The sequence below is a fragment of the Octopus bimaculoides genome, chromosome 5, assembly GCF_046866305.1.
Source record: "Octopus bimaculoides isolate indiv1 chromosome 5, ASM4686630v1, whole genome shotgun sequence".
Lineage (NCBI taxonomy): Eukaryota > Metazoa > Mollusca > Cephalopoda > Octopoda > Octopodidae > Octopus > Octopus bimaculoides.
In genome coordinates, this window is record NC_142932.1 from 100,961,713 (window position 1) to 100,974,570 (window position 12,858).

The 12,858-nt window shown below is 33.3% G+C and overlaps 1 protein-coding gene across 1 annotated transcript in view; it reads left to right on the top strand.

Moving 5' to 3' along the window:
* LOC106868348 (protein sel-1 homolog 3) overlaps positions 1 to 12,858 on the top strand; it is a 63,853-nt gene that overhangs the window by 16,959 nt on the left and 34,036 nt on the right. Inside the window, exons 9-14 of the mRNA XM_089352784.1 lie at positions 490 to 628; positions 1,428 to 1,642; positions 2,537 to 2,671; positions 4,700 to 4,817; positions 6,722 to 6,783; positions 10,944 to 11,063. Coding sequence (XP_089208910.1) covers positions 490 to 628; positions 1,428 to 1,642; positions 2,537 to 2,671; positions 4,700 to 4,817; positions 6,722 to 6,783; positions 10,944 to 11,063 — 789 coding nt within the window. The remainder of the gene's footprint in view (positions 1 to 489; positions 629 to 1,427; positions 1,643 to 2,536; positions 2,672 to 4,699; positions 4,818 to 6,721; positions 6,784 to 10,943; positions 11,064 to 12,858) is intronic.

Here is a 12,858-nt window from a genome sequence, read left to right on the forward strand (position 1 = left end):
AATGAATAGATTCTGTAGATGTATTCATAATTCTTCAAATGCATTACTCTTTTACTTGTTTCAGTCATTTGACTGCTGGAGCACCACCTATGCTGGAGCACCACCTTTTGTCGAACAAATCGACCCCAGGACTTATTCTTTGTAATATTGGTCTCTTATGCCGAACTGCTAAGTTACAGGGACGTAAACACACCACCATCGGTTGTCAATCGATGTTGGGGGGGGGGGGCAAACACAGACACTCAAACATATACATACACATATATACGACAGGCTTCTTTCAGTTTCCGTCTACCAAATCCACTCACAAGGCTTTGGTTGGCCCGAGGCTATAGTAGAATGAATGAGTGGGCATGAACCCAGAACCATGTGGTTGGTAAGCAAGCTACTTACCACACAGCCACTCCTTATTAAAAGTGATTTTAGTCACATTTCTAGGCCAACCAATTAAGTTTTATTTCTGATCTCCGTATATGATTTTGTTTTCAGATTTCTATGCCAAATCCACACAGTACTATGTTTGAGCTCAGACTGACCAGCCGAGACAAACGATGTGAAAATTACTTAACTTGGATAAAGGAAAAGATTAAAGTTTACAAGGAAAAGAAGATGGACTTTATCTATAATAGTAAGATAATATTTTGACTTTTATTCATTAGGTTGTTTGACCATAGGTTAGTGAACACACCTATGAATAAAGTTGTATATCAGGGATTATTATGCCTCATGTATTTTCATCAAAAATGGTTAGTTGTGATTTGAAAAGTGAAGTGGCTGTTATTTGTGGCAGATCAGTTGATCATACAGAGGTTTCCTCATTGGCGCATGACTGTTACACAGAGGAAAGTTTTCTGTGCATTTATACCTTTGTAAAATATCAGGATCAGATTAGGTGAGTTGGAGCTCTTGCCATTTGAAAGAATGAGTTAGCCCCTGTGTGAGTGGTATCATGCTATTTTCCTAAATCCCACCAAATATATATATATTATTTGTTTTGTTGATCTGAGTTTGTTAAATTCCTTTTGATACGAATCCTAAACATGAGAATAATATTACAGCCATATTACAATTCTCATAGCAATTAAATATCCATCACTTTTATATTTTTCGACTGATTTAGTTGGCTTTAGAGAATGCATGTAACAATAAGCACATATTTGTAATAGGGGTAAAATTTTCACTCTGAAATCATTTACAAATTTTGCATTAGTAAATTAGTATACGTATACCATATTTATTTAAGTATCGTGCATTCTTGAATATAATAAAGCCCCAGCATTTTAATATATTTTATTCTCTTTTATTTACACCCAAGTACAATGCCAGGAATTTCTAAGTCCCTATGCTATTATTATATATGGTTATTATCAAATTGTATGTATACAGTCCCTTTTAATTATATCAACTACGATTCCATTCTCAACCAGATACATGCCATCCTTATTTTATGGAGTTGATACACAATAAAACTACACCAAAGTGGAAATCAAATCAATGTGTAAGGTATTCCATGTCCCCTGTACGTCATTCCAAACTGGTGCAGAAAATTATCTGGAAATTTATCAAGAGCAAAGCTGCTGATCAAGAACCAGATATGGAAAAATTAGGGGAGGCAATTTTTAATATTTCTATCACAAAAATTGTAAGTATGAATTGTGTTTTATCAATTTAAAAAAAAAATCTATTATTTCTTTCAGTCATTGTTTGCATTAAATGGGTTAAGTGTTGATGTTTTTATGTCAATCTTGATGAAGCAAATCTTTGATCAGAAGCATTCAAATCATGATCATCCCATCTTTTTATTCAAACGTTGTGCAGCTAGGACTATACTATCCAATGTATGCCAACTTTTTTTTAAGACAGTAAAGTGTGATCTGAAAAATGGTTAAGAGTGTAGTTTGGTTCTGGATCAGACTGAATTATGACATCATCAATATATATATATAATACAAATGATATATGAGCATATGCATGTATACATACATATATGTACATACCTACATCTACATGTTTATATAGATGCATATCTGGGTACAGGACGTCAAAAAACGTGGACAAAAAAGGAACGGGAACATAAATGAAGCACAAAAAATGGACTTTTTTTTACGGACAACAGAATGAACACAGGAAAACAGACAAGCCACTTATGGAACTTTTCCTTCATCAGCTGCCTCTATTCTAAACTAGGTGTTTCGAAGATGAGGCAGTCTCTAACACGTTCTTAGAATAGCTCTTCCCGCGAAGTGGATTAACCTGCTAAGCGGAGGGTTCCAAGGTAGCAAACAAAAACCAAGACAGGAAAATATATATATATATATATATATATATATATATATATATATATATATATATATATAAGATATGCAGATTGTTGATTGACAGATCTGCTATAGAGCAATAATACTGTTACCTCTGGCAACATGTAGTTTTAATCAAGCCATTCACAGCTCACAAACAAAGATGACCCCTCCCATTGGCTTTTATGCACCATTTAACCCTTGATATTATTGTAATTACTATTGTATTTCTATTGCAGGAAGATGATTTGTCCAAAATGAATGAGAACATCATGTTGTTGAAGCAATCAGCATGTACTGGACATGCAGGTTCAATGTACATGTTGTCCGTTATACTTGCAAATGGAATATATGTGAAAGCTGATACCACCCAGGTTGGCATTGTGCATTTTTGATTTCTCATCTCTGCTCCATTGAAAATTATTAGTGTATTCTTATTTTCAAAAATTGCAAAATATACTCCTGAAGATATCATATTCTGGGAACTACAGTATAATATTCTTTGTTGTATTTATCAATCTTTACAGTATTTTCTTTTGAGCAAGTCTATTAACAGTTTGTCTCCTTAAATTACTTCTTTCATGCATCACAAATGACAAGACAGGACTCTACAATTGGTAAATTATTATCCTTCTGGATTGTGTTGCTGTGACTTTTTCTTTATTTAATTTAAAGTGGTTTAATATTACAACTTATATATTCTTAGACATGTTATTCTCTATCGTTCTCCTGTGTGAGCATGACTGGCATATATATATATATATATATATATATATATATATATATATATATATATATATATATATATATATATATATATATATGTATATATATATATATATGTATATTGGTTTATATGTATATATGAGCATAAGTCATCTAAGAATCCATAAGTCAGGAAAAAGATGCACTCATATATGTGTCAATAGAGTGGGTATATTATATATTCACCATGGCTGATCTTACTAATCAGTTTCACGCTAAGGGTACAACAGAGTGTTAGGCAGCAATCAGGGTTATATCATGGGATTGTTACCTAACACTCCATTGTACACATAGTGTGAAACCGATTGGTAAGATCAGCCATGATGGATATGTAACACTGTACACTTCAGATAACACACACACACACACACACACACATATAGGCACAGGTGTGGCTGTGTGGTAAGTAGCTTGCTTATCAACCACATAGTCCCAGATTCAGTCCCACTGCATGACACTTTGGGCTGACCAAAGCCTTGTGAGTGGACTTGGTAGATGGAAACTGAAAGAAGCCCGTCGTATATATATATATACATATACATATATATATATATAGGTGTGTGTGTTTGTGTGTTTGTGCTTGTCTACTCACCATCGCTTGACAACCGATGTTGGTGTGTTTACATCCTAGTAACTTAGCAATTTGGCAAAAGAGACCGATAGAATAAGTACTAGGCTTACAAATAATGAGACCTGGGGTCGATTTGTTCGACTGAAGGCGGTGCCCCAGCATGGCCACAGTCAAATGACTGAAATAAAAAAAATAAAAGAATATATATATATATATATATATATATATATATATATAAAAACAAATAGTAAATGAGTATATGCATATATACGTACAGGTATGTGCATACCGACATCCACCTGTATGTATAGGTGCATATCTGGGTACAGGACATTGCAAACAAACGTAGACGAGAGCACACGAGCCACATAGAGAACATTCTCCTTCATCAGCCACCCACGTTTTAACACTGGCGTTTCGATATATATATATATATATATATATATATATATATATATATATATATATATATATATAAAATGTAACCTCGTGGATATCGTTGGCGATCTTTTCTTCCTCCGTCTTCCCTTCTTTGGACTTTCCTATATTTCCGACGAAGAGCTCCGCTCGAAACGTCAAATTCTCTTTCTTTCCTTTCCCAAGCGTCCAGTAACACAATCTGTATCACGTCCTCGCGTTGTTGTTTTTTTTGTCATTTTTCTTTTTTGAACTTATATATATATATATATATATATATATATATATATATATATATATATATATATATATATATATATATATAGTCGTCATCTAAGAATCTGTAAGTCGAAAGAAAAACACTAACAGGCATTCATATATTTGTCAATGTAGTGGGTATATTAATAATTTTACTGTATGGTATTATAGATCCATTTCAGCCGATTTTTACCTATTGGTTTCACACATAAATTAGGGGAGAACCTGTGCGTTTGTCAGAAGGGAGTGTCTAAGAGAGTGACATATATCTTTTAAAATGCTGTCTTAGATTCTTCACTGACTCATGTATGAAACCGACTGGTAAAATCGGCTGAAATGGATCTATAATACCTTATAGTTATAGACAATATTTATATTTCATGTTTTATAGTCACACAGTTTCTTGCTCCTTGCGTCACTGAAAGGCCATCGTTTAGCTAGCTTGGCATTGGCACACAAACACTATTATGGAATGGATGCTGTTCCACGTCAAATTGGTGTGGCATACAGTAAGTTGATTTTTGCAGTATTTCTAGTGTTTTTTCATTATGATTTAAAGTATAAAATATAGCATAGATTATAAATGTTATGAGATAACATTGTTGATGTATGTTAGCAAAACAATGATTTCTAACTTAGGAATAATGCCTTGTATATCTTGGCAAAGGTTGTTGACTAAATCGACCCAATAACTTTGGTAGTTATTTTGACTGTAGAACAAATATAGATAAATTTTATTTACCTTGGTTTATTAATTATATTTGAGTATAAGAAGATTATAAAAAACACGTTTTTAAGATGTTCATAAACTAGTATGGATTTTCTAAAGCTGTAAAATAAAAAAAAAATCATGGCACACTTAAATACTCCTTTGGGGTGCTCAGTTTGAGGATTAAGGCTCAAGATCAGTGGTTCTCAGTTGGGATCCATATGGCCCTTTGTGGTCCACGTAGGATTTGGGGGTAGGGTGGGGGGTCCAAACAAGCAAAATAGTAAATTGGGACCATGGTATTATCTTATGGATCCATGAAAAATTTTCCTTTAGATGTAGTTATTGCAAGAAACAGCTAGGTTTCTTTCTCTGACATTTTACACAATTCAGCTTACAAAAATGAATGTGATAAACAAAATAAGAATTTTGAAAGAAGTATCTTTAAAACTAGTTTTTTTTAAACATCAAATGGCTATGGGGGTCCACCAGAATAAGATAGTAATCAAGGGGTCTATTGATTAAAAATGGTTGAGAACTACTGCTCTAGATGGATAAAATGTGGAGCTGAAAGTTAGTAAAATATGAACTTAGGATTGAATGAGACAAACCTAAACACTGCAAGACCTTTAACATAAATTTGTATTATCAAAGCTACTTAGTATTTGCAATGATTTTAAACATTGATACAAGGCCAGAAATTAGGGAAAGGGAACAATTGATTAAATGGAACCCTGTACTTGCCTGGTATTTTATTTTAATGACCCAGAAAGGATGAAAGGTAAATTTGACCTCGGCAGGATTTGAACTCAACATAAAAAGCTGGAACAAATATCTCTAGTCATTTTGTCCAAATCTTCAAATCCACTATCTTTCACTTATGATAATAATTATTTCTTTATTGGTCACATGAGCTCCTCGCATAAAATATAAAACCTTTCCTTTTATAAAAAAGGTTGCAAACTAACATACACTAGCATAGGTGGAGTGTGTGCTGCCCTGGGTGGCCCTTCCGTTTGCTGCTCCCAGAGCCCACAAAAAACACTTATTACCTACAGCAGACCCATTAAAAGTGCCGCCCGGGTGGACCGCCCCTACCGGCCTCCCCACCTAGCTACGCTAGTGTTTGCATATACAATAAAGAGAGGAGGAACGAAATACAACAGCCACCGATTTTGAGGTAAGAGTTATAGCATATCAGCAGCCGGCAGATATTTTAATTTACTGATTTCAGGTAAATGAAAATCAAAGTTGTCCTCATTGAAATTAAAAAATCTTAATGTGAAAAGATGTGGCAAATACTGTAAGGCATTTTTGTTACCGTTTTACTGATTCTGCACTCCACCACGATTTTAATTATTGTTTCTAATGTAGGCACAAGGCCAACAACTTTGAGAAGAGATTAGTTGATATCATCGAGCTCTATATTTGACTGGTACATTATTTTATCGACCTCGGAAAGATGAAAGATAAAACTGACCTCGGCGGGATTTGAACGTAAATAGAAAAAATACAGAACGTAAATAGTTAGAAGAAATACTGCAAGGAATTTTATAACTGGTGCTCTAATGATTCCAACAAATCTATCGTCCACATAATAATACAATAATAATGATATTAATTACTATTAAATTAGATTAGTCGAGTATCAGTTTTCATTAATGCGCTCTTTTTAAAGAGGGAATTATTATTTTTATTTTGTAGTGTACTTCAAATATGTTGCGGATAAAACACGCCAGGACCGCGAAGACCACAAAGGCACTGATGTAAGCATTGTCACCATAATTTAAGAGCTTTGAGAATCTAGACCAGTTACGGGTAAACTGTGGCCTCAGGACTTCCTGAACGGCTCGCCTAACGAAAAATTACCTTTTTTTTTGTTGTAGTGTAGCCCGCTTTATGATTTTATGATAACCAATGTCGCATGCGGCCGGCACCGCGAAAAAATTTGCCCATGCCCTGGCTAGACTGTGAGCATAAAGAGTCCTCAACATCTATATTTAATGGCATTGATAGTTAAATAATTGTGAAACTCTAATTATGATATAACTTACCTCAATCATAATCTTGAGTTTTAAACATATGCGTAGCTGGTGGTGGTGGGCGATGGGTGCAGTCCACCCCAGGCGACGCTTTTATAGAAGTAACAGTTTTGGCTCCACTGTATAAGCCTGTATAAAGGGCAGGGATCAGAGGGCACGGTAAACTCAGTGACTTCTCCAGCCGACGCGCATTCTAGTTACGCCACCGGCTCTAAGCATTCGTTAGTTGCGTAATGGCTTTGCATAAAAATTGCAATGGAATTAATTGGTATATATCGTATAAACGAAGTCTAATTCATTTTACAACATTTGCAAACATTATAAATTTTAAATAATTTATGCATATCAAATTATGGAAGTTATTGAATAGTTATAGAAATCGATCTAAACACCTTCAAATTTCATCCAATTTGTCCGAATCCAGACTTTGGTAAAGTGGATAATACTTTGCCTTGGCTTGGGCCATAAATTCTTTGATGGAGTTGTAGGGCGATGTCTTGACATATAGTGTGTCTTAGCCATCTTTACACCTGACGAAACTCGTGTTTTCCCAAGGCCTGACCACAGCCAATTTCCACTAGAGAGAGAGAGAGAGAGAGAGAGAGAGAGAGAAAATAATAATGATAATAATAATAATAATAATAATAATAATAATGAGAAGAAGAAGAAGAAGAAGAAGAAGAAGAAATGATAACAGTACAGGACTGGCTCTTAGTTTATCGATCCTAAAGATATGAAAAGCAGAGTTGACCTCGGTGGAAACTGAACTCAGAGTACTGAGAACCAGAAATATTACTGCTATTTGTAACCACTCGGTCAGTTGTCCGCGATGTAGCGGGCAATAACCTCAATGCAAACACAAAAATTTGCACGCACGCATATTTGTGTGTGTGTGTGTGTGTGTATGTATGTATGTGTGTGTGTGTGTGTGTGTGTGTGTGAGAGAGAGAGAGAGAGAGAGAGAGAGAGAGAGAGAGAGGAAAAGAAAGAATGGATCTGAAGTGATTGCTATGAAATGGTGTTTGAAAGTAATGCATTAAAAATCCAAAAGAAATAGTTAACTCGCTGGAAAATCTTTACTATCTCAGGCATAACATGTATATTAACAGATTGGTTACTTGTTTCTCTGGGTTTCTTCAAGTGATGTAGGCAACTCTGATGTGACCCAAATGAGGGTCGAAAATCAATTAAGGCTGATCATAATTTTTTTTCTCCAATCTATGGTGAAAAAGGCAAATATGACATGTATGACTACTGCACACACACACACACACACACACACACACACACACACACACACACACACACACATTAATGTTTGCTTTAATGCTGAGTTATAATAAAAAACAATTTATCTTTAAACTGTAGAATTACTCAATACATTTTGCTTTTTGTAGAGTACATTATATATTTTTAGAAGAAATGAAGTGAAACTTCAAAGTCACTGCCACCCTTCTTCTTGTTAAAGTACTATATATATATATATATATATATATATATATATATATATATATATATATATATATATATAATACAAATGATATATGAGCATATGTATGTATGCATACATATATGTACATACCTACATCCACATGTATATATAGATGCATATCCGGGTACAGGATGTCAGAAAAATGAACGGGAACATAAAGCACAAAAACGGACTTTGTTTACAGACAACAGAACGAGCACATAGGAAAACAGACGGGCCACTTATGGAATTATTCCTTCATCAGCTGCCTCTATTCTAAACTAGGCGTTTCGAAGATGAGGCAGAACGCGCTCTTAGAATAGCTCTTCCTGAGTAGTGGTTAACCCACTAAACAGAGGATTCCAAGGTAGCAAACACAAACCAAGACAAGAAAAATTAGACAGTGAAAACAATATATATATATATATATATATATATATATATATATATATATATGCACACACACGTAAATGTAGAACGATGAAAATGAGTGCTCAATACCGCATTGGTGGATATAATTTCTCTTTTTGTGAATTAAGGCTACCATTAGTTTCATGTTAAGAAAAGTAGAAAAATATCATAATGTCTTAAATTTTCAAGCCGATCGCGTGGAGACAGGTGTTCGCCTCTATTTTGGAGGCTGTATTTTCCAAAATTGAGGCGAACACTTTTCTCCATGCTATCGGCTTGAAATATTGTTAAGACACTAGGATATTTTCCTCTTTTTCTTAACATGAAACCAATGGTAGCCTTAATTCACAAACGCACACACATATGAAAGAAAGGTAGCTCTAGTATACTAAATATTATTAAATACATATATTAATGTATGTGCTTTGTGTATTTTTCGGTGGCTGCAATGGCGTGGCAGACTTGAGGGTTATATACCGGCGACTTGAGAGTTAATATACTCCGCCACGCCATTGCACCCACCGGAAAATACACAAAACATATACATACATACATACATACATACATATATATATATATATATATATATATATATATAATAATATTATTAGGGACAAAATCCAAAATTACAGGTAAAAAACTCAATTAAAATCAATTTATAAAAAATTAAATTGAGCCTTATAGATAAAGTATATATAAAATATATATAGTTTTAGGGAAAATAACCAATTTTCAAGAACTCATCGATGAAAATCCACTATCACATATAGAAAAATTAATAATTAAAAGCACAATAAATGAGTATAATATAAAGTAAAGTAAATATCATAAGATAAATATAATAAAAAGATTACACGTGTTTCATAACCAATTTTCAAATAGAAAAGAAATTTAAATCGATTAAAATCAATTGAAATTATCTAAAATAAGTTCTATTCAAAAATATAGCTACTCGTCAGATCGTAAGTAGAACAATAATTAGATATATATCTCAACCAACAATAAGTACCAAATGAATTAATATGATATACTTATTATATAAAGATAGAAAAATTATTTAAAAAATATCATAATATCAAAATAATAACCATTCAATAATCATCCCTTCATCCATAATAATAACATGTATATTATATACAAAAAACATCTTACCTAAATTATCATTGTTTTAAATTATCATTGTTTTAAATACAAGTTGAACGAAGTTTAAGTTTAAAATAATAATGAAGATAAAATTAGTACATATTTAACCGGTGTAATAGTTAAAGCTATACTATTTAAAGCTAAAGACGTTTATTTAATTATGATTAAAGATCAATTGAATAATAGAAAAATACAAGATTATTTATTTCTACAAACGTAATAATAAAAAATATGAATGAAAAAATTATGAATGGAAAAAATTATGAATGAAAAAATTAGGAAAGAAAAAATTATTAAGAATAAAAGGTTAAACTTTATATATATATACAAAGTTTTGATTTAAAAAAAACTTTAACGATATTATAAACTATAAAGATTAATAATTAATCAAATAATATTAATCAAAAATAATCGAAAATATATCAACACTATTCCAATCGAAGTTCTAATATTATGTTGAAATGAAACTATAACTCCTAAATAATATAGTGTTAAATAAGTTATCTATTAAAATAATCTATAAAGAACCAAATGAATAGTATAAAAACAAGAATACATATTATTTTCAAATAGTAGAAAATCTTTAGCAAAGTGAAAACAGTACTTATCCAAATTTTTCCGTAATTCAAACGAAAATTGGTTATGAAACACGTGTAATCTTTTTATTATATTTATCTTATGATATTTACTTTACTTTATATTATACTCATTTATTGTGCTTTTAATTATTAATTTTTCTATATGTGATAGTGGATTTTCATCGATGAGTTCTTGAAAATTGGTTATTTTCCCTAAAACTATATATATATATATATATATATAAAGTGAAGAATTATCTCAGTTTTATTTACTATTGTAGGTTCTTACCGAATCTGTTCGACTCAATGACGATTTCATGGTGAAAGAACAAACGGATGAAAATGGGGATATATTCAACTGGTTGAAACATCAAGCCAAACAAGGAGTACTTTCAGCACAGGTTTGCTTACAATATTCATGTTGTTGTTGCTTAACTCTCAAGTCTCCTCTGATTAAGCAGACCTATGATTAATGGCATTCAGGCCGAGACAATCTCGTCTTAGTTTCAGGTATAGTCGCCCCTGAACTGCATTGTCGAATATATAATGTTTAAGAAAGTTGTCGTGGAGGCGCAATGGCCCAGTGGTTAGGGTAGCGGACTCGCGGTCATAGGATCGCGGTTTTGATTCCCAGACTGGGCGTTGTGAGTGTTTATTGAGCGAAAACACCTAAAGTTCCACGAGGCTCCGGCAGGGGATGGTAGCGAACCCTGCTGTACTCTTTCACCACAACTTTCTCTCACTCTTACTTCCTGTTTCTGTTGTGCCTGTAATTCAAAGGGTCAACCTTGTTACACTGTGTCATACTGAATATCCCCGAGAACTACTTTACGGGTACACGTGTCTGTGGAGTACTCAGCCACTTGCTCGTTAATTTCACGAGCAGGCTGTTTCATTGATCGGATCAACTGGAACCCTCGACGTCGTAAGCGACGGAGTGCCAACAACAACAAGAAGGTAGTGTGTGATTTTAACCAATCAGATTTATACATTCTTGACAATTTTTCTATAAGTTCCATAGAAATCAATTGAAATCATCTTGGGTTTAGGGTTAGAATGAGTCTTAGAATTTAGGTTTAGGATTTGGGCTCAGAGTTTAAAGTTAAGATTTCAGGTTAGGCAGGGTTTGGTTTAGGGTTAAAGGTTACGGTTTATAGTGCAACGTAAAATTTCGTTGCAAAAGTTAATTTATTGCTTTTCATTTTCATTTTTTACACATTTTCAACTTTAAAAGTTTTGCAATATTTTTATCATTATTTTCTAAAAAAAATAAAAATTTGTTGTGATTGTGATATTCACGTTTCGAAAACAATACAACAAAAAATATTAAAAGTAAAAAGGAGAAAAAAAAAAAGATTCTGGAACTTTCCATAAAATATTGGTTTCAAATTTTGGTACAAAGCCAGCAAGTTCGAGGGAGAAGGTAATTCGATTACATCGACCCAGTGCGTAACTGGTACTTATTTTATCGACCCAGAAAGGATGGAAGGCAAAGTCGACCCCAGCGGGATGTGAACTCAGAACGTAAAGACAGACGAAATGCCGCTAAGCATTTTGCCCGACGTGTTAATATTTCTGCCACCTCACCAATTTCTGTTTTTGCTTTTTCAAATATTTCAGTTTTTAAAAATTCATAACTCATTTGTTGTCAATTTTTCTAAACAATGGTTTGCATTTCGTCCTCGTAGAAATTTTCAATAGAGTCAGAAAAAGAATGTCAAACCCAAAGGTCAATACAATTATTTTCAATGCAAGGACGTTTTCTTTTCATTTTTAACTATTCTCTGTGTCCGTGTTAGGTAAAAAAAAAATCACTTTGAAATTACATAATTCCAGTTTCGCTCCTGCGACGTGACACTTAAAAGTATAGCCCTAAGTACAGAGAAGAAACAATTGTGCTAGTAGGCAAAGGCGGCGACCTGTCAGAAACGTTAGCACGCCGGGCGAAATGCTTAGCGGTATTTCGTCTGTCTTTACGTTCTGAGTTCAAATTCTGCCGAGGTCGACTTTACCCTTCATCCTTTCGGGATCGATAAATTAAGTATTAGTTGCGTACTGAGGTCGATCTAATCGACAGGTCCCCTCCGCCAAAATTTCGGGCCTTGTGCCTAGAGTAGAAAAGAATTGAGATGTAAATGAACAATAATTGCTTAGTGTAAATGAGTGGAAAATATCTGCAGTAGGGGACGATCAAAG